This window comes from Saimiri boliviensis, chromosome 5 (genome assembly GCF_048565385.1).
Source record: "Saimiri boliviensis isolate mSaiBol1 chromosome 5, mSaiBol1.pri, whole genome shotgun sequence".
In the NCBI taxonomy this organism is placed as follows: Eukaryota; Metazoa; Chordata; class Mammalia; order Primates; family Cebidae; genus Saimiri; species Saimiri boliviensis.
Genome location: NC_133453.1, coordinates 85,081,094 through 85,104,502, shown reverse-complemented (window position 1 = coordinate 85,104,502; position 23,409 = coordinate 85,081,094). Strand labels below are relative to the sequence as shown.

The following is a 23,409-nucleotide window of genomic DNA, read 5'->3' as shown; positions in this document are numbered from 1 at the left end:
AATAGTCTTAAATCTTCAATATGAATTTAAAGGATAAACCTCTTATTCTGATATTCAATTTATTTTTCAGCCCTTTTCACAGAATATAGATGTGAAATTTTTTAATAATACAATTAAATAAATATCACTTTTTGTACAGTTCAATGTATGAGATAGCAACATAAAAAGGATGCTGGATTGATAACTGTATATATTTGGGAGTGATTAAATTCACTATTTATTTTCACTGTGTTATTGTAGATGGAAAGATGATCCACTTTGTTGAAATTTATTATTTAATTTTTAATAAATCATTTGGAAATTATCATATCACAGGTAAAAGTATTTATCACCCAGGATGCTCATTCTTCAATGGTAATAGCTGCTCTTAACGGGCATTATATTGAAATTAAGGATAGCTATATTTAACATTTTGATATTGCTTGCAGTCAGTGAGGCATGCTATTTTATATTATACTTAGCAATTACAATGGAAACTCAGGGCATTTATGAGGTGTTCCTGATGGGAAGGGAGGAGTTGTTGTATGAAGATTGCTTTGACTTCAGTTATTACCATTCAGAAAATGCTCAGTAATAAGGGCATCCTTTAGAATTTTAGGAAAAAAGAGAAGTTTACATTGTTGATTTATTTGTATGGTGTATGTGTGTGGACAGAGAGAAATAGAAAAAATTATAAGAACCCTATACAAAAGAGTATATAGTGTATGATATTATGACAAAATAATTTTGTGGTGATAAAAAGCAAATAAGTGGTTAATTTGTAGGACAAAATTTCTTGTGAAGAAATGTAGCTATGATAATGCTTCACATTTTGATAGGTGTTTAGGTTACACAATTGTATGCATTTAACAAAACTTAGGAAATGCACAAAAGCTATGTATCATGAAATGCACATACACTTTATATTAAAAAACTGAAACAGAAATCAAACTCTAGTTAATAAAGCACATGGTAAAACTGGAGAGGAGTGTGCCTATACTTTGATAAGTATAAAATGTTAGATGGATCAGAATGAATAAAGAGGCTCACAAGAAAAAACATGCTAGAATAACTAGGAAAGCAAAGAAAAAAATCTAAATGGAGAACTAATCTTGCTGGATATTAAAACATACTATAAAGTTATATAATTATAACAAAGCAATCAATAGTGGAGCATGGATAGACAGTAAAAAGGAATGAAATAGAAAATATAAATATAAAAATAAATGGAGGTTTAATATATGATAAATTGAAACATCATTCTCCTAGCAGTAATAATTGATGCTGAAACAACTGGTTTGTCATTTGATAAAAGGTATTATTTGATACAAATTTCACATCAGAACAAAAGAATGAGCTCCACATAAATCAACATGTGAATGTTTTTGAAAAAAAAATAGCTACATTCCTCTTAATCTCTGTAAAGGGAAATGCTCTCTGTGGTGATACTGCATATGCAACAGAAGAAAATATTGATATATACAAACCTTTTGCATATTAAAACAAGTTAAATGAAAAGACAAATATCAAACTGATAGAAAATATTGAAGATATATCACATATAAGTGCTAATATCACTTTAAAGATCTGTAAAAAATTGATGGGTATCAAAGCAAAACAAGCAAATAAACAAAACCTCTCTAATACACTAATGAAAGTAACACTAGAAAAGACATTCATAACACACATGGAGAGACAGATAGAGAGAGACAGAGGCAGAGACAGAAAGAGAGAATTGACGTTTAACATATTCAAAGATGCTTGACCTCATTCTTAAACTTTTTAAAAATGCAAGTTAAAACTATGCTGAGGCACCTCTATTCACCTAGCAGTTTGCTGACAACTTAAAACTATGATAACACATCCTGTTTGCAAGTCTATGGGAAAACCAAAACTGTTCACATATTGACGATGTGAAAGTAAACTGCAACAAGCCTTATAGTGAGAGATTTGGTAATAACTAATAAAACTGTCTATGCATTTACCTTTGATTCAGCAATTCTGTTTCTAGAAATTTACCCTCAAGATACAGCTCCAACTATGTGAAAAAATACATGCACAAGATATATGTTAAAAGCAATAATTATCAAGATGATGCAGGTACAGGGGAAAAATACATTTGCTCTCTTGAAGGTTTGTCGAAAATGACTGAAAAAAGGCAGATTAATAGGAAAAATAAGTCATACAGCTTTATTTTACCATCGTTGTATGTGACATGGAAAGTCTTCAGCATAAAATCCCAATGATATGGGGGAAATTTTCCATTTTTATGCTTAGATTCAATGAAGTATGAACCGCTGTGTAGAGTATGACTGGACAAAAACGGATATGATTTATTTTATTATAAGTTCTGGGGTACATGTGCAGATCATGCAGGACTGTTACACATGCCATGGTGGTTTGCTGCATCCATCCCCCCATCACCTACATTAGGCATTTTACCTAATGTTATCCTCCTCCATCCCCCCATCCCCTGCTATCCCTCCCCTAATGCCTCCAACCCCCAACAGGTCCCAGTGTGTGATGTTCCCCTCCCTGTGTCCATGTGTTCTCATTGTTCAACACTCACTTATGAGTGAGAACATGTGGTGTTTGGTTTTCTGTTTTTGTGTAAGTTTGCTGAGAATGATAGTTTCCAGATTAATCCATGTCCCTGTAAAGGACATTAACTCACCTTTTTTTTATGGCTGCATAGTATTCTGTAGCGTATATGTGCCACATTTTCTTTATCCAGCCTATCATTGATGGGCATTTGGGTTGGTTCCAAGTCTTTGCTATTGTAAACAGTGCTGCAATGAACATATGTATGCACGTGTCTTTATAATAGAGCAATTTATAATCCTTTGGGTATATACCCAGTAATTGGATTGCTGGGTCAAATGACATTTCTATTTCTAGATCCTTGAGGAATCGCCACACTGTCTTCCACAATGGTTGAACTTACTTCACACTCCCACCAACAGTGTTAAAGTGTTTCTATTTCTCCACATCCTCTCCAGCATCTGTTGTCTCCAGATTTTTTAATGATTGCTATTCTAACTGGTGTGAGATGGTATCTCAATGTGGCTTTGATTTGCATTTCTCTAATAACCGGTGATGATGAGCATTTTTTCATATGTTTGTTGGCTTCATATAGGTCTTCTTTTGAAAAGTGTCTGTTCATATCCCTCACCCACTTTTTGATGGGGTTGTTTGTTTTCTTGTAAATTTGTTTTAGTTCTTTGTCGATTCTGGATATTAGCCCCTTTTCAGATGGGTAGAGTATAAATATTTTTTTCCCATTCTCTAGGTTACTGATTCACTCTAATGATTGTTTCTTTTGCTGTACAGAAGCTCTGAAGTCCAATTAGATCCCATTTGTCTATTTTGGCTTTTGTTGCCATTGCTTTTGGTGTTTTAGTCATGAGGTCCTTGCCTGTGCCTATGTCCTGAATGGTATTGCCTAGGTTTTCTTCCAGGGTTTTTATGGTGTTAGGTCTTATGTTTAAACCTTAACCCATCTGGAGTTAATTTTTGTATAAGGTGTAAGGAAGGGTCCAGTTTCTGCTTTCTGCAAATGGCTCTCCAGTTGAGGAAAAAAGGGGTAAGATTTAATATTAATACACTGAGGGGGAAACCCAGCAAGACCTGCCTGTCTAGATTTTGACCTCTCTGTGCAACAGCCCTTCCTTATGGATGTGGGGCAGGACCCTCTCCAAAATGAGGATCTTATAACCTATAGCTAAATAAGGTCGGTAAAATATTTTCTTGATGGAGAGTTTTTACACAATATAGAGGGTGGGGTATTAGAGTAATATTTTTAGGTTTTGTGACTGGCTTTGGGGAAATGGGTTTTGTTTTTTATGACGCAGCTTGGAAAAGAGGGATTCTGGTAGCCTTGGGGGAGAATGAGTAGACAGAGACAGGAGGACAGGAGAAAGTCAGAGAAAACAATTTCTTATAAAGACTTTATTTTGGTGTATCATTTTCTGAGCTCTGATAATGATATAACTAGTGAGTGAAATTTCAATAAAAATAGAAACATTTACAAATTACCTTAAGTGATCAGAGTTAACATTAGTAATGGCACAAATCAACATTCTCTGTCGACTTCTATGATGCACTAAGTACACAATATCACTTCTGTCGCATTCTTGACAAAAAAAAATGCAAGAATGTAATGATGTGTAAATACCAGACAAATCGCTCTTCCTCCCAAAATGATGTGCCTATTATTGTCATTTATAACACCGACTGTACTTAATAAGAATAAAATGGCCGGGCGCGGTGGCTCAAGCCTGTAATCCCAGCACTTTGGGAGGCCGAGGCGGGTGGATCACAAGGTCGAGAGATCGAGACCAACCTGGTCAACATGGTGAAACCCCGTCTCTACTAAAAATACAAAAAATTAGCTGGGCATGGTGGCGCGTGCCTGTAATCCCAGCTACTCAGGAGGCTGAGGCAGGAGAATTGCCTGAACCCAGGAGGCGGAGGTTGTGATGAGCCGAGATCGCGCCATTGCACTCCAGCCTGGGTAACAAGAGCGAAACTCCATCTAAAAAAAAAAAAAAAAAAAAAAAAAAAAAAAGAATAAAATATGAAGAGAAAAATAATGCATTTCTTTTTAAAAACTGTATGGATAAATATGCAAGAAGAGAAATTCATGATACATATAGTCTTTTAATTAATACTTAATTTAGCAGCAATTAAACCTTGCAATTACTATTTAATATTTTTTAAATTTCATTTCAGTATGTAAAACATGATCTCTCTGCTTTAATTTTTTAACTTATTTCACATACAAGACTGATATCAATTTTTCTTATTGATGGATTTAAAACATTTTTATAAATATAACAAGTACTATTTAAGTTTCTATGCCACGGGAACAAAGTATTGTTCTTTAAAACATTTCTTTTGTGTCAGAAATTCATATTTAATTTCAGAGTATAATTAATACCATTAATATTGATTTTATATTTGTTGGCATTGGTGTATAATGCTATATAGTTAACAAATATAGAAATAATGGAAAAATTATCTAAGCCAAAAGAAAATATAAATTCTCACAAAGCCTACATTTTTTTTACTGCATAGAGACTCTCCTCAATGATCCTGCTCGATTATCTGCCTTTCTGCTCTACTTCATCTAAAGATACAACTGTGCCTCTAGCAACAGAACATACCATCTTTTGTAGTCAGGGTGATTTAAGGCTGTCTAGGCTCAGTACATCCATGCAGAGTGATCCAGTGTGTGTACTGCACAAAGATACCAGCTGAAGGAACTAGTGGGTGCCCTCTGCTGATGATGCCGGCAGGGGCTGTCTCACTGAAAAAAAAAAAAAAAAAAAAAAAAAAAAAAGTGCCTTTTTCTGAATACAAAGCCTTCATTTGCTTTTAAGTTTTTGGTAGCAGGACTTCACAGCCTAGCTGGGGCACATTTCTTAAATCACACAAAATATAGGCTGGTTGTTGCCCTCATTCTAGCTTAACCCATTTCCCATTTACCCCTACAATACTCACCAGTGGCACTTGTGGCTGTAGTGTTTACCTTGAATAACTTTACCACACAATATCTCACTTTTATTATTATATTTGCCTGGCTCTAGTATATCAACTTTGGAAACAATAGACATCATTCTATTTATTGCATTCTGTTTTTAGTATTTACAAAATATAGTAATTCTCAGTCACTGTAAATGTCAAATCCTAGAAAACGTAGCATTCCTATGTGTGATGTTAACATTGTTCTCAAACAGTTTGTTGGCCAAAGATTCATTTGATGAATCCAACTTTTCTGAAATAGATGATTCTGATGATTCAGATGATTCTGATGTTAGTTCTGTTTAGAAATAACTCCAAGAACAGTTTTTATATTTCATTTTCACACTGAAAATCAGTCAGATTTGCCTCAGCCTCAAAGAGCGTGTTTATATAAAATTAAATGAGTGCTGGCAGCGAGCTGCACTTGTTTTTTTGTTTTTTTTTTTTTTTTTCTTTTTCCTAAATGGGAAAGGGTTAATAAGCCCATTTTACAACTTAATTGACCCTGTCACTTTAGGTTAGTGCTTTGGTCCTAAGCTCCACCTCCCATGTTGTACTGTGATCTGTGAACTGAGTCTTTGTCCTGCACATTTGTATTAATATCTTGCCGTGGTAATATCAGAAGCCCTGTTTCTCCATGAGTGAATTATTTTGTTTCTCTGGGACTGTGATCTATTTCTGAATGTTCTCCTAAATTTGGTCCCTGCTATTGTTAGTGAAACACGAGAGGTTTGGTCTAGGATCTGCTGCTCACTGTTCAGAAAGCCAACGACTGAGAAGATAGAAGTTTTTAATCGGGTGTTGCTACTGAGGAGCTCAGTCTCAAATCTGTCTCCCTAACAATATAACAATGTAAAAGAAAACAGGAACTAGGGACGGGCAAGGAAGCAATCATGATGAATGAGGGGTCTGGAATCTCATTTTCAGGATGTGGTGATCTGTTGAGTTTCAGTTCTTTGATACTTTTTTTGAGAGACCTGGAGGTTCTTTCCTGAAAAAGGAACTCAAATAAAATAAATATAAGTTTTAAGCTTTAAGATTGGAAAGGTCAATTTCTATGTTTATCAAATATAACAGTTTATGGGACTATTGGGTCAGTTTCACTACCTGCTATGAAACTACAAATACCATCAATCCATCTGTTAGTATCTCTTCATTTTTCTTGTTGCTGTATATCCCTGGGCAAGGCTCTTGTCCTTTGCCAACACTGGGCTGTTCCTAAGTGTTTTACTTGGCACTAAGGACATACTATCAGTTCTGTTGCATTCTTGACCCCACAAAAAATGGGTCTCTGAATTTAATGATGTACAAACACCAGACACATCTTTCTTCCTCCCAAACATGTCTTATCCTAATTTACTCTGGATACAGAGCTTCACTTGACAATTAAACTTTCATTATCAAAAACTACACCACATCTTTCTTCAAGATTGTATGGGCCATACCAACAGATGTTTAGTATATACAAATTCTCAAACATTTGCCGAATGTTTGTGTGTATGTGTGTGCGTGTGTGTGTGTGTGTGTGTGTGTGTGTGTAATTTTAAAAGTTCTATGAAAAGTCTCATTAGAAGAATACTAAAGAGATTCTTTCAGAGAATTGTTCAGATTTTACACTGAAAACAGTGGCTACACTGTGATCAAGAATTTTCCACACACTTCAGAACAGCTTGATTCTCTCAGTGGGTTTGATTGCCCAATAACCTGATTATATGAGAAGGAAAGGTGAATAAATATATAAAATATACTAGGAGATGAGGAGATTGAATAGTTGAATGTCACTGGAGAAAATAAGGATTTCTAAGAGGAAGTGTGACTTGAGGGCTCACTTGGGCAATACATGTAAGTTCTACATGAAAGAAAGCATTCCAGATAGAGGGCATTCTACAGCTAGAAAGAGATAAAAGCACGAGAGGGCTTTGTTCCATGAAGAAACATTGATATGTTCAACATTGCTGAAGACTTAAAGGCAATAATGAAAGAAAAAGATAACATGAAGCTGATCGAGATCCTGTGGAGCCTTTTGACTTCATCATTAGGAAAGAAGAGCCATCAAAAACATTAGAGTAAAGGAGTGGATATTTTAATTTTGCATTTTTATCTGCCACGAGGAAAGTATATTTTGAGGATCAAGAATATTCCACAGATGCACTGTACTGACTACATGTAATCATTTAAGTATTTGTTGGCTTATGATGTCAACATCACCATCGTAATGTCAATATCAAAGTTTCTGGCTTTGAACCTGTATGGATAGTGGTTTCATTGTCTCGGAGACGTAAAACATGAGAGCCCCAGGGTGGTCAGTTGACAGGGATGAGACCATAAATGAGAACAGAAGCAAAGCCCAGTCCAGAGTCCAGGCCCGCTGATACAAAATGCAGTGTTATTTTTACTAACAAAAGCAAAAATTTAAACTTACGAATTGCAGGAGTAAGTTTGTTGCAAAGTCACTTTAATTATAGTTATCACAGGCAATAAACATATTTGTTCTAGACAACTAATTGTTAACTACTTTCAATAGCATGAAAGAATTATATTCAGAGGTTACACAAAGGGAACAATCTCACAAATTCATTTTCCAAAACAACAAAGGCCTCAGCACTTACTTGAATGGTGTCCTTTTACTTTTATTGTAGTTTATTTCCAAAATTTAAGAGAGTTCTTCACAATAGAAAGAGTATAAAATTTGCTTGCATAATACTGTAGGTTATCTCTCTCATTTTTATGTCCTAGATAAAAAGGCTGTTTTAAAATTATTGACATTATGGAAATAATTCCAGTGGTAATATATGATTGTCATTTATTTAATAGAACTTATATCCATGATATATTTTATTTCTTAACCCAGATATCAGCTAAGTGTACCCTGTCTGTTAAAGTCCAGATGAGTTCCACTGAAACTCCAGAAGAGTTATCTATGGATATTCAGAGAGCCATGCAAGATGTATGCAATTCCGTGGTAGACTTACGTGTTTTGTGACTGCTTTTGTTATTGCTTTCTCTGACCCTCACAGTTCAATCCAGATACTAAACTTGGCTTTTTTCTTAGATTAATGGCATTGCCATGAAACTACTAATCTAATGCATTTAGGTATAGGCTAAATTTAGTGGTCAATAAGAGAGAAGGTGGGCTTGTATTGCAAAATTGTGGTCAAACCTGAACTTTAGATATAACTCATTTTAAGATTTCCTCCAGCTATCACACTACTAAGGAAAGCTCACTGGCCTTTTTAGCTTCATATCATTTGACTTGCTCATTTTCTCAACAGTCTCTTTTTATTCCTTTCTTTAGTTTCTCTCACTTTAAGCTTCTATCTTCCTGGAATAAAGCAAATGTTCCTCTTATCTCATTCAAAGCAGTTATTTCCTCTGTTTTCTGGCAATGCATACCTCCCCAAAAGAAATTCATTCTATCAAAGGCAGTTTCTTTCATAAGTGGGTTGTCATTGCTAGCTGTTAAAATATTAATATGTTTACTTTCTTAAATAACCTATCTGGGCTTATGATTTAGAGAGTTGGAGGCCTCTTCAAAGTACTCACCTTAGAAGATCTCATGTGTCTACTGATGATGTTGCTCTTATAAATGGATTTTGATTGGTTTTGCTTTTATTTTTAGTTACTCATTATTACTCTGGTGAGGCACTTAATTTGAAAATGATAAAGAAGTTTTATGATTTTTAAGAACTTCAATTAGCACCAAAATACTTTTCAAAACCAGTCCATAAGGGGTGACCATTCCTTTCGAAGTTCTATTTCTACAATTTTAATAAAAACCACATGGTGCAGTGGATGATAAAATGCCTTTCCTCACCAATAATATTGAATTCCGTTGAGCCATATGCTATTAGGTTGGTACAAAAGTTATTGCAGTTTTGCCATTATTTTCAATGGCAAAAACCACAATTGCTTTTGCACCAACCTAATATCTAGCTATTTTGTTTAGTTTTAGTTTTCTATAAATCTTTAAAAATTCAAATAAGAAAACTGACTATAGACAATAAGAAAGCACCATGTAATAAATTTACATATATGTTATCTAATACTATATGCCATGCACTGGACTGCTTTACATTTACTGCCTCCTCTCTGACAACTCTGTGAGGTAGATAATATTTTTATTCCCATTTTACAACTGAAGAAACTGGAGCACAGAGAGTTAAAAAAAAAAAAAAAAAAGTCCATTCTAACTCTAGGCCTATGCTTCCTTATCCAGGATTATTTCAGATAACATTCCAGTTATAACAATGCTGAAATGTGTTTGGGGAGTTGATCTAATAATTCATACAATGCCTGCCTCACTCCAAAGTTTTCACTCATTCAACCTCTTATTCAATATATTTTGTGATATGAAAATATAACTAGTAAATATGTAATAGCACATTTACAGTCTCTAAAGTTAATCGTATTTATCCTAATTGTCAATATAGTATTCTATTCTGCTTCTTTCATGTTGTCCATGAGTTTATTCCCATTTGTTAACCTTCGCTATTTTTAAGGCACCAAGCCTTGATGGACAGTTACTGCTTTAGACTTTAACATCATCATCACTCTAATAATCACGGTAGACTTCTTTATAGCTAAGTCCTATTTATTTCAAAGTATACTGCAACAAAAATAATTTACCATCTTTTTTTTTTTTTTTTTTTTTTTTTTTTTTATACAGAGTCTTATTCTGTCGCCCAGGCTGGAGTGCAGTGGCGAGACCTCCACTCACTGTAACCTCCACCTCCTGAGTTCAAACGATTCTTCTGCCTCAGCCTCTGAGTAGCTGGGATTACAGATGTGCACCATCATGCCCAGTTAATTTTTGTATTTTGAGTAGAGATAGGGTTTCACCATGTTGGGCAGTCTGGTCTTGAACTCCTGACCTCCTGATCCACCCACTTCAGCCTCCCAAAGTCCTGGGATTACAGGCATGAGCCACTATGTCGACCACAATTTACCATCTTTATTTACTATATGGCTTAGTTAAAATGGTGATATAACTGGCATTGTTATCAGAAACACTATCTGAACTAGTAAAAAACTTTATCCCATCAGGAAAGAACTTCTGAAATCAGACTACATGGGTTTGACACCCAGCTCCACTACATAGAAGCAAATTACTTAACTGATTGGAACATCAGGTTCTTTATTTATCCAGTGGGAGTAACAGTATAATTAGGCTGGGTGCAGTGGTGCAGGCCTGTAATTCCTGTACTTTGGGAAGCTGAGGTGGGCAGATTGCTCGAGCTCAGGAGTTTAAGACAAGTCTGGGCAACATGGTGAAACTTTGCTTCTACAAAAAAAAATACAAATATAAGTCTAGAGTGGTGGCATGTGCCTGTAGTCCCAGCTACTTGGGGGGCTGAGGTGAAAGAATGCTTGAGCCCAGGAAGCAAAGGTGCTAGTGAACCAGGATCAGCCTGGATGACAGAGTGACCCTGTCTCAAAAAGAAAAAGAAAAAGAAAAAGAAGGAAAGCAAAGGAAAGGAAAGGAGAAAAGAAAAAGAAAAACGTACAATTAGCTTATAAGGAATATTGTGAGGATTATCTTTTCTGTAAACCCCACAAAAGACCACAAGAATACCCTGAAGAAGAAGGAAACTGAGTTTATTTCCTGCTGCAGTAAAGATCACCACATTAACAGATGTCTTAGTAATCTTGGAAAGGAGACACCAAGGTGGATATTTGTAGACATTGGGAGTCTGGACATAAGTAATTTAAGGAAGGTCTTTAATGTAGGAATTTCATTTGGATTGGGTGAAAGATGTAATAGTCTGGGATGGGTAGACATAATAAGGAGGTTCTGGAGGTTAACTGATAAGCAAGCAATTTGTCTAGTTAGGCACTATGTAATTGTCCTATGAAACAGGCTGTTTACCCATGTGAGCAACTTCTCCTCCTCAGAAGGGGGCTGCTTGAGCAGTTTGTTGTTTGAATAAATTTATTTCCTTATAGTTCTTGATGCATGAAGTCAAGTTATTTATGAATTTTAAGCCTTATCATAGTTCTGATAGGTAATCTCTGTGGTTGTTGGAAGTCTCAGTTCTCAAGAGCACATGGGATGATTCCTATAAAGCACATAGCACGATGCCTGCTATATAATTAAAATATCCATAAATATTAGTCATTTATAACTGCATCTTATATTATGATATTTCTTAAATCAGGGCTTGATAGATGGGATACATAGCCTAACTCTGTCAAGATGCAAAATTTGGTAACCAGACAGACCAACAGAGTGGAGAAAGTGGTCAGGGACAGTCCCAGTTGTGCTTAGTAGGAAGTGGGGTGGAAGATGGCAGATAGCTCATGGATGGTCATGAGTGGGCAAGAAGCAGAGATCTCAGCAAACAGGCAAAATATGAGCCTCTGGGTTCTTCCAGCTGAAAATATTAAACAGAGATTAAGGTAAGTAAGCAGGAGGATCTACCAGCAGGCAGGATACTTTTAGGATTAGGAGCTACACATGCTTTACAAGAGCTGAAAGGGAAAGAGGCAGGACCCTTACTCCTCACTGCTGCACTGGACAGATAAGGCTTCTCTTAAGCCTAGATGGTCTAGATGTCAAATCTATTACTGAAATTTATTGGGAAATAGTGAATATAAAATGGAAGCTTTGCCATAGAAATTAAACATAAGATACAAGATAGTAGAACCATGGCAATGATCAGAGTTTCACCAGCAGCATGGCTGCCCCAAATAATTTAGAGACCCTACCTATAATATTCTGTACAGTATTTCATATTATATTATAATAAATTACATTCATATCATTCCTTTACAATTTTATGTGTTATCCTCCAAACTTCAATGTAGCTATTGGAGCAGTTTTATTTTAATTTAGGTAATAACAAAACTGAAGCTTAGAGAGTTTACTCACAGATTTTAAATGGCAACTACAGGTTTTCCGACACAGATCTTGCTCCAATATGTCCAAATACTAATTATGTTACTGAGGTTTGAGGGTAATGTGTTATAATTGGGTCACTTGCAAACCCATTTTTATATACTCCTTCCCTTTCTTGTATTTTGCTCATTTCTGGCTATAGAAAAAAAAATCAATTGAAGATATGGAAAAAAGTGTTTTTAAAAAAGATATTTCTGTACCTCTATTTCATCTTGTAATAATGCACATATGCTTGGAGAACTGATCTGATAATTCATACAGTATCACTCCTCATTGTGAACCTTTCATCCATTCAATCCCTTACTAACTATATTTTTGTAACATGCAGAATGGTATATTCTGGACAGACAGAAAAGTAAGATGAACCTTCCCACTGTTCTCCTTTCTAAGAATTCCCTAGTCTGTTGGATTCAATAGATTTATTGTGAAAGAGTATAAAAAGTCAAAGATTAAGGCATATACAAGGTACAAGGTTAGGGAGGGGGCTGTATATTCAAATATGGGTTTAGGAAAGAGTAAAGAAATTCCTTGGCTTCCAATTCCTATTTTGTCAAGCACTGCTGTGTCCCACCTGAGATCCCTATGACATATTTCCAATAGACCCAAGAAGTATGGGAGTCTTGGAAATACATCCTGCCCAATGACCCTCTCACCCCACCCCCACCAATACTTAGAAGAAAACAGAGGAGCAAAGAATTGATCTGATAGTAAATAGACCAAAGATGAGTATAGCATCTTCCTGGATTTTTTTTTTTTCTTTTTTTCCTTTTGAGAGGGAGCCTCACTCTGTCCTAGACTGGAATGCAGTAGCGCGATCTCTGCCTCCCCGTCAAAGCGATTTCCCCTGCCTCAGCCACCTGAGTAGCTGGAATTACAGGCGCTCGTCACCACACCCAACTAATTTTTTTTATTATTACTATTTTTAGTAGAGACAGGTTTCACCATGTCGGCCAGGCTGGTCTTGAATGCCTGACCTCCTGATCCACCCGCCTCGGCCTCCCGAAGTGCTGGGATTACAGGCGTGAGCCACCGCACCAGAACTGGATTTTAAAATAAAGATGTTTGGAGCAGATGAATACCAATCTGATTTTTTAAAATTTCAGTTACTCAAGTAATTATGACATACGAACTTACTTTTGGAAGACTTAACACATTGTGAACATAAATCAACACACAGAAACCCATACAAAATTTAGTGCTTCATTTTACTTCAGGCCCCAAGCTGCTCAATTATTATGAAAGAACCACTTTTTGTTTGCCCAGGTTTTCTTTGCATGGATGTATTGGAGAATAATGAATTTTCTCTCTGTGAATATGAATATTAATTTTTGGGAAACATAGAAGCCACACACAATTCTGCAATTCTCATAGCTCTTAAAAATATATAAAGGACTTGCATCGCAAGTCTTTAATTACTGTTGTTAATCTTTAATTGAGGTAGTAAAAGGCAGCCACTGACTCAATGAGCAGCACTCCAACAAGTCATGCAAACTCCAATGCTGACAGCCGTTGTTTGGAGTCCAGAATGAATGGATTGTGTCTAACTAAATCACCGTGTAATCATGGATCCTTTGTGATTTCACATTCTCATCTTATAGTCAATTTTTCTTTCTCTGATGTGGCATGTTGTGTTTAGTAGCTTATCTGAAAACATCAATACGGTTTTGAAAGGATAAAATCAAATTGTAACAGTTTATGTTTCCATGATGTGTGCATAGCCTAGGGGGAAAGTGATAAATAGGTATACTACCTCACTGTATTGCCGTGTTACAGACATTGGAAATATGATTCTACCTCCATATTCTCTCCAAAGTAGATCAGCTGAATTTTTATATATTTATAAATCAACAGCTTGTAGACCATTAGGACAACATTAGTGTATATTCAAATGACAGAAGAGACTGTAAACAAAATGGAGAAGACTATCTGACTTTTCCTGCTTTCATGACAGTAAACAGTATCTTCTTGCTTTTGTATGACATAAAAGTTATCTTACTTTTCTACGATATAAACACAAAAGGAGATGTTAACCTCATGCATCTTATTTTATATATATATATATATATATATATATGTATATATATATATGTATTAAATTGTACTTCAGGTTCTGGGGTACATGTGCAGGTCATGCAGGACTGTTGCATAGGTACTTACATGGCAATGTGGTTGGCTGCCTCCATCCCCCCATCACCTATATCTGGCATTTCTCCCCATGTTATCCCTCCCCATCTTCCCTACACCTCACTGTCCCTTGCTCTGCATCTTTTTTTTAAATGTTGACATAAGTCTTAATGTTTTACATATTTCAAAACTTCTATCTTTATGATAGAGTACTTGAGTAACCATTCTCAACTTTGGCTACACATTTGAATTTCCAAAGATTTTTAAAAATCTTACCACCTATAGCCACACTCACACACTTTAATCAGATCTCTGTGACAGAAACTCTCACACTCATAGTTTTCTGAGCTCATGAGATAATTCCAATGTGCAGCAGCCAAGATTAAGAGCCACAGATATATTATCATAGATTTAAAAAAAAAAACTTTTACTTCCTTGCAAGTATTACAAATTCACCATGTCAACATAGTATAAACTGTTGCCATGATAAAGTTTGTGATTTCACTGGAATACCAGATTTCAGGCACAATTTGACATCAAATATTTCTTTCAAACTGATGAAAATTGCTACTGTTGCCATCTGCCACTTTTACTCTGAAAGTTAATTACATATACATTGTGCGCCACAATAATATCAATTTTTGCTAATCCCATTTAGGTGTTTATGTAAAAGAAAACAAATAGTAACTTCATAAGACACATTGCTTAAAGAGTTATTTGGTCTTTGATATGCTTTGTTTCTAATTTTTCCAACTAATTTTTTTTCAATTAATGTCATTTTAAACTTTTGATACAGCATATGAAAGAATCTCAGGCAGAAACCATTAGTAAGTATTACTAAAATAATAAATTATTTTTGTTGTATTAATTTAGTACTAAAAGAGCTGTGCATCTTGAGACTTGTATTCTGTAAAATGAAACATTGAATTAGTCAACTTTGAAAGTCCTTTCGAGTTCCACCATGTGGCGATTATAAACTTTACTCTGCAGTGTATACCAAGCAATGTCTACCATGTATTTCACATAAGACGTTTGAGATTGCCTACTTTAATCTTATTATGTAAAAGATATAAACACTGAGGTGAAAAGTAGTGAAATTATCTTTTTCATATCACAAAGGAAAAAATTGTATCAGGGAAAATAGATTATTAGCCAAGTTCTCTCTATTTAAGTTTTCATCCCGACTTCCATCATTTGTTTCTTATTTGTTGTTGTTGTTTGTTTTGAATTATTTCTGGAAATATCAGTGAGTTAAAAACTCTGCCAGATATCTATATCTATATCATCTATATCTATATCTATATCTGTCTATCTATATCTGGTAGAGTTTTTAGCTCACTGATATTTTGTGTATATATATATATATATATATATATATGAAACATTGTTTATAATATATAGTATAACGTCATTATTAAAGGTTTTTGTTAACAACACAAAACTTTCAGTGCTTTTTCTTGTCTAAACAGAAGAAATTATTGTATTCATGTATGTTAAGATGCATATTTTATATTCTGAAATCAGCATGAGTTTAACAAACATGGTCATAGCTGTTAATACAGCCATTACTTCCACTGAATTATGTGTATTCTTAGTACTGCATATACTGAGTGTGTCATTCACTATTTCTTCAAAAAGATTACATTATGGTTCAGTATAAGAGGCAAAAGTTATTGTCTGAAAACAAGAAACAAAAGAGCAGGAATAATTAAATTTCATATGATTAAACAAAGATTTGTTATTGGAGTCATCATGACAATCCTATATTTACTTGCTAATGGACAGCTGACTGATTTATATGGCTTTGCTTCTCATCATGTCAACCAAGAACCAAGAGTGTTAGCACCACCAAGGATGGTATTATAAATGCAGAATCTTGAGCCAATCCCAGACCTACTGAATACAAATCTGCATTTTAAGAAGATCCCCACATAATTCATTTGCACCTTAATCTTTAAAAAGGAGGACTTTTTAGCACCAAGGAAGATATCCACAAGAATTTGATACTGTTTTTTAGATTTCTTGAGTTATATGCTAAATGCTTGTCTCTCATATAAACAATACTATTTAAAGCTGGAGAAAGATTAAATACATGAAAGAAACTTCAAATCCACAAGAAAGTGATGTGACTGATTCATATGTCAAGCATGACAATATTGATAGAAATATATGTCCAAATTCATTTAAAAGCTTTTTCTATAAGCTTAAATAGATTCTAGTGATAAGAAAGCATTGTGGCATAGTTTGACCACATTTTTTTCTTTCCAGCAGTAGATAAAATCAGTATATCTTTCCATTTCCATGGATGAAATATTAACTTTGGTAAAATACAGACAATAATACCAGTTCAGTGTACCACAAATCCATCAGAAATAATGAAAAACATAACCCATTTAAGATAACTGGATAAACTGACATAGAATAACCAATTTTTATCACTTTAGATTATCCTGTAAATTATTTTATTGGTACAGAGTCTTCTTTGCTGAAGGACTTTATTTCTTCAGATTTATTAAGGTATATTTGACAACTAAAAGTTATATATACTTAAGGTATACAACTTGATGTTTTGATATACATGAACTTTGTGAAATGATCAAATTAACATGTCTGTCACCTCACATGATTTTTTTTTTTAATGTGGTGAGAACTCTTCAGATCAATTCTCTTAGTATATTTCAACTACAGTATATAACACAGTATTATTAATTATAGTCACCATGCTTTGTTTAGATCTCCAGAACTTATTTATCCCACATAACTGAACCTTTTTTACCCTTTGATGAATGACTGTTTACATAGGAAGAAGAGGAATAATTAAAATATTAGTTTTATTTTTATGCTACATTAAATAATGACAGTAGAAGTTTTCTCTAAGCATGATAGCTGCATTAATAGTAAATTCATTATAACTTTGACACATAAAATGAATGCAAAATTAACATTGGTGTGTAGATTTTTTAAATCACAAAATAAAGCTTGATAGAAATGCTTTAAGATGCTGGATCTAAATAACTGCTTTGAGTTTACATTTTAAATCATTTATTTCATTGTTTGCATTTAGTGTAACAAAAATTGTTGATTGAAATAACTTTTTTTTTTTCTATTGTATTTTAGGTTCTGGGGTACATATGCAGATCATGCATGGTTGTTGCATAGGTACACACATGGCAGTGTGGTTTGCTGCTTCTATCCCCCCATCACCTACATCTGTCATTTCTCCCAGTGTTATCACTCCCTGACCTCCCCACTACCCCGGTGTTCCTCCCTTGCATCACCCCCTGCAGTGTGTGATGCTCCCCTCCCTGTGTCCATTGTGTTCTCACTGTTCATCACCCACCTATGAGTGAGAACGTGTGGTGTTTGATTTTCTGTTCTTGTGTCAGTTTGCCGAGAATTATTGTTTCCAGATTCATCCATGTCCCTACAAAGGACACAAACTCATCATTTTTATGGCTGCATAGTATTCCATGGTGTATATATGCCACATTTTCCTTGTCTAGTCTATCATCAATAGGAATTTGGGTTGGTTCCAAGTTTTTGCTATTTTAAACATTGCCAGTATGAACATATGTGTGTATGTGCCTTTATAATAGGATGATTTATAATCCTTTGGGTATACACCCAGTAATGGGATTGCTGGGTCAAATGGAATTTCTATTTCTAGGTCCTTGAGGAATCGCCAGACTGTCTTCCACAATGGTTGAACTAATTTACACTCCCACCAACAGTATAAAAGTGTTCCTATTTCTCCACATCCTCTCCAGCATCCGTTGTCTCCAGATTTTTTAATGATCGCCATTCTAACTGGTGTGAGATGGTATCTCAATGTGGTTTTGATTTGCATTTCTCTAATAATCAGTGACGATGAGCATTTTTTCATATGTTTGTTGGCCTGATATATGTCTTTTTTTGAAAATTATCCATTCATATCCTTTGCCCACCTTTGGATGGGTTTGTTTTTCTTATAAATCTGTTTTAGTTCTTTGTAGATTATGGATATTAGCCCTTGTCAGATGGGTAGATTGCAAAAATTTTTTTCCCATTCTGTTGGTTGCTAGTTCACTCCATTGATTGTTTTGCTGTACAGAAGCTCTGGTGTTTAATTGGGTCCCATTTGTCTATTTTGGCTTTTGTTGCCAATGTTTTTGGTGTTTTGGTCATGAAGTCCTTGCCTATGCCTATGCCCTGAAACATTTTGCTTAGGTTTTCTTCCAGGATTTTCCTGGTGTTAGGTCTTATGTTGAAGTCTTTAATCCATCTGGAGTTAATTTTAGTGTAAAGTGCCAGGAAGGGGTCTAGTTTCTGCTTTCTGCACATGGCTAGCCAGTTTTCCCAACACCATTTATGAAACAGGGAATCCTTTCCCCATTGATTGTTTTTGTCATCTTTGTCAAAGGTCAGAGGTTGTAGGTGTGTGGCGTTGCCTCCAGGGCCTCTGTTCTGTTCCATTGGTCTGTATCTCTGTTTTGGTACCAGTACCATGCTGTTCTGATTATGGCCTTGTAGTATAGTTTGAAATCAGGTAGCGTGATGCCTCCAGCTTTGTTCTTTTTGCTTAGGATTGTCTTGGTTATATGGGCTCCCTTTTGGTTCCATATGAAGTTTAAGGTGGTTTTTTCCAGTTCTGTGAAATGTGTTGATTGAAAAATATTTTTTTTTACAAATGATGCTGAGTAGACTTTATTGACTGTAATCCTTTTGTGAAGCTAGTGGTTGCTTTCTGTTAGATTGCTTTCAGCCTGTTATACCAGCTCTACTTCTTTGAGGAGGGGGGAGATCTTCACCTTACTTTTTGCTTCACATGCTGAAAGTGATTAGGCTTTTTAATGAGGCAGAAGAATGGAGATTTGGGGAAAATGGTGGAGAAAGCCCTCTCTGATTTACCAAGATGGCTTTCTAAGTTTATTTAGTGATGAGCTACTTGGAGATACAAGTCAAGTGATGAAGAAGTTCATAGAAATGTTTTCAATCTTGCCACTGAAAGGAAAGAGATGATAATACATACAACTACTTTTCCCACACCTTATATTTTTATTTTCATATATGCACAGTATCTATTGTATTATAGATGCTTAATAAATCTTTTTAAAAGAAATGTATGCTGGAAAATGTTGTAATTGAGTTATATGTACATTTTTAGCTGGCTATATTGCAGTAGACCTCATTTAGACAGTTTTTAAAAATAATGAAGATAGCACACAAGTATTTATTATATGCCTTCTTCTTCCACATTTTATTGTATTTTTTTCACTCCCTTGTGAAGGAAACTAATTTCAGCAACACTGTGCTGTTCATGTATTAAGCTGTCCATAAGTAGCAAGACGTATCTGATTCAATTTATATTATGGTTATTTTAATTATCTAGCTCTTAAGAGTATTCTAAGAAAACCTCAGTTGAATAAACTTCTGTTACTGCTCCAGAAACCCTTTGACATTTTTTTTAATAATCTATAATCACATTGATTTAAAATGACATGACAGAAATGCCTGAATGTTGACAAGTTGATGAGAGCAACAAACATCTGCCTGTTAAATTTGGGATCACCACCTAGAGTACTATACATATCAATGATCCAAATGTACCTTTTTTGATTGATTGCTTCATAAGAAAAACCTGGACTACTTTAGATTTATAAGCAAAGTCGAAAATAGTTTTCAAAACATTAAGTTCTAAAAGTAGTAGTAATTATGGTATAGCCCCTTACTAATCAGTGTGCTCCAGGGACCAGCAGCCTCTAAATCGTCTGGGAGATTTTTAGAAAAGCAGAAACTTCACCCTACACCTAGTGAATTAGAATCTGCATTTAAACACACCTCCAGATTATGTTGAAATGGGAAAAGTTGCCTTCTGTCCCTCGCAGAGGGTGTGATGGGGCTGTGGCTTGCTTCTTCAGTGCCTCTCTGCTCAAACCTCAAGGGGAGCATAAGGATGGGCATGTCGTGGGGCTCTGACCCCACAGCAGTGTTTAGGGGTGAATGTTTACAGCTCCTGAAGCCCCAGTGGGCAGGTGCTACCGTGTGTGCTTTTAATTTTGCTCTCTATAGGCAGCTTGTGTTAACCAGCTCAATTACCTTGTCACTACCTTGTCACAAGGACAGGGGACTTGCTATATCCGGGTTCTTGCCTTTACGAACCGGAAGCAGCAGATCACAATGGGGCTTGGAGAGTGAGTTTAAGGTTTTATTGGGTGGAGGCAGCTCTCAGCAGATGGGGAAAGCCAGAAGGGAGATGGAGTGGAAAGGTTTTACCCTGGAGTCAGACAGCTCAGTGGCCTGGACTCTCCTCTGACTGCCTGAGACAAATTCCACTTCCTCCCTTTGGTCTGTGGCCTGCTGGCATGCCGTGCCCGTGGGTGAGTCCCTCTCTATGTCCAGCCCCTGGTCTTTTACTCCACTGATGTGCTCCTCTCTACATCCTGCTGTGTCTTCTTGGGCAGATCTGTTCCTCTGGCTGTCCATCCTTTTGTGTGTCTGCCTGCTAGGGTAAGGATGGCAAGTCAGGGTGGTCTTGGGAACTGTAACATTTGGTCAGGAAATGCCTGTCTTCACCCAGCCTCTGTGGGGGTGGAGCCCTAGTGAGGGACCATGCCCTCCTCTACCCAGTACTTCCATTCTCCCTTCCATGTCATTTTAAGGGACCAAGCTCTCCCCTTACCAGCACTTCCATATCAGTGCCTATGCACATTAAAGTCTGAGAAATGCTGATAGTCCATTCCCTTTCCTGATCTTCAAAACATAAAAGGACATTTTAGAGGCCAGGATGCATTTAATAGATTCTGAATCTAAAGGAAACCTAAACCTTTCCTTGGAAGTAGACATTTGTAGCATCTTCAAATGCAGTTAGAAGCATACATGACTAGATTTAGAACAGAAAATCTCTTTTACCTACTTCACGACCCTTTGGACACTTATCTGTTTGTTTCTATGACTTCTTGGGTTATACAATTGTTTTTAAAAAACAATAAAATTATATTCACTAAATGAACTCATTTGTACTTGGTGCATGGGGTCTTTTATCAACAGTCTCAGAATATTATATTTCTTAGATTTTTCTTAGACTTGTACAAATCATGATGCTTTGTTCTCTGCTACAATTAAAATAAAAGTATTAGTAATTATGCATATTTAACTTTCAAAATGCCAAGTGATTACTCACAGTACTTATAAAAGGAAAATGATTTTAGATATTCATAAAACATTTCCTTAGGGACTTTCAACTCTGAAGTTGTATTATGGATATTTCTTTTTCTAATAATCGGGATAAAAATGCATTAATTTATTTCCTCTTTTTCAGATGTAAGACAAAAGTCTACCCTGATGAACTTCCAAACACAAGTGTAGTCATTGTATTTCATAATGAAGCTTGGAGCACTCTCCTTAGAACTGTTTACAGTGTGATAAATCGTTCCCCACACTATCTGCTCTCTGAGGTCATCTTGGTAGACGATGCCAGTGAAAGAGGTACAAATTTTGTTTTTTTTGTATTATTAAGAAGCTTTATTATGGCCAAAAAGATAACTATGCAATTATCTATATTTGCATTATAAATTTACTAGCTCTGCCACAGCCTATCAAATTCTCATCAGTAACTTCATTAATGCCAACTCTAGAAGCAAATAATTAATCCTTTCACTTTCTCTCATTATTCTATATGGCTCTTACTAACCTAAAAATTCAGTCAAAATGACTTTCAAAAATACATCTTTTTTTCAATTCAACTGATATTATTGAGCATTCATATGATTTTATGGATATATGACATTAATTACCTGATTAAATCTCTACTGTTTTGTACCTAAGGCAATAAATACTGATAGAAATTGGCCACAATTTCTGTGTGTTGAATTACCATCTTGATAATATCTCTGCTATATCTTAAAACAGTTTAAAATTTTTTTCTTGTAAATTTTTATTGCATGTTACAGAATTTCTCAAGTTGACACTAGAGAATTACGTGAAAAATTTAGAAGTGCCAGTAAAAATTATTAGGATGGAGGAACGTTCTGGGTTAATACGTGCCCGTCTTCGAGGAGCAGCTGCTTCAAAAGGGCAGGTCATAACTTTTCTTGATGCACACTGTGAATGCACGTTAGGATGGCTGGAGCCTTTGCTGGCAAGAATAAAGGAAGACAGGTAAGAATTTATGTGTTATTTCTGCCTAGGTTATGACTGAACCTCATAGGACAGTTCCAGATGTCCATCAGAATTTCTTTTCCAAGTTACTCTTTTTAGAAGGTTTATTTTATAGCTTTTATCATTATTATACATATAAATTTTTTTTAACTTTAGGTGCATACTATATCTGGCATTTCTCCCCATGTTATCCCTCCCCATGTTCCCCTCCCTCCCCACCCCCCCTGCTGTCTCTCCTCTACCCCGTCCAACTGCCCCCATTGTGTAATGCTCCTCTCCCTGAGTCCACCTCTTCTCATTGTTCAACACCCACCTATGAGTGAAAACATGTGATGTCTGGCTTTCTGTTCTTGTGTCAGTTTGCTGAGAATTATGGTTCCCAAATTCATCCATGTCCCTACAAAGGACATTAACTCATGGTTTTTTATGGCTGGATAGTATTCCATGGTGTATACGTACCACAGTTTCTTTGTCCAGTCTATCATTGATGGGCATTTGGGTTGGTTCCAGGTCTTTGCTATTGTACTCAGGGCTGCAGTGAACATACGTGTGCATGAGTCTTTATAGTAAAACAATTTATAGTTCTTTGAGTATATGCCCAGTAATGGGATTGCTGAGTCAAATGGAATTTCTCTTTCTAAATCTTTGAGAAATTACCACACTGTCTTCTACAGTGGTTGAACTAATTTACACTTCCATCAACTGTGTAAGAGTGTTCCTATTTCTCCACATCCCGTCCAGTATCTGTTGTC

General features: G+C 35.6%; 1 protein-coding gene across 8 annotated transcripts in view; it reads left to right on the top strand.

Annotated features, from left to right (window-relative positions):
- Positions 1 to 23,409, top strand: part of GALNT13 (polypeptide N-acetylgalactosaminyltransferase 13) — a 606,606-nt gene that overhangs the window by 340,781 nt on the left and 242,416 nt on the right. For all 8 annotated transcript variants that reach the window (XM_074399672.1, XM_074399674.1, XM_039469839.2 and 5 more), the window contains 2 exons: positions 21,819 to 21,985; positions 22,450 to 22,657. In XM_074399672.1, coding sequence (XP_074255773.1) covers positions 21,819 to 21,985; positions 22,450 to 22,657 — 375 coding nt within the window. The remainder of the gene's footprint in view (positions 1 to 21,818; positions 21,986 to 22,449; positions 22,658 to 23,409) is intronic.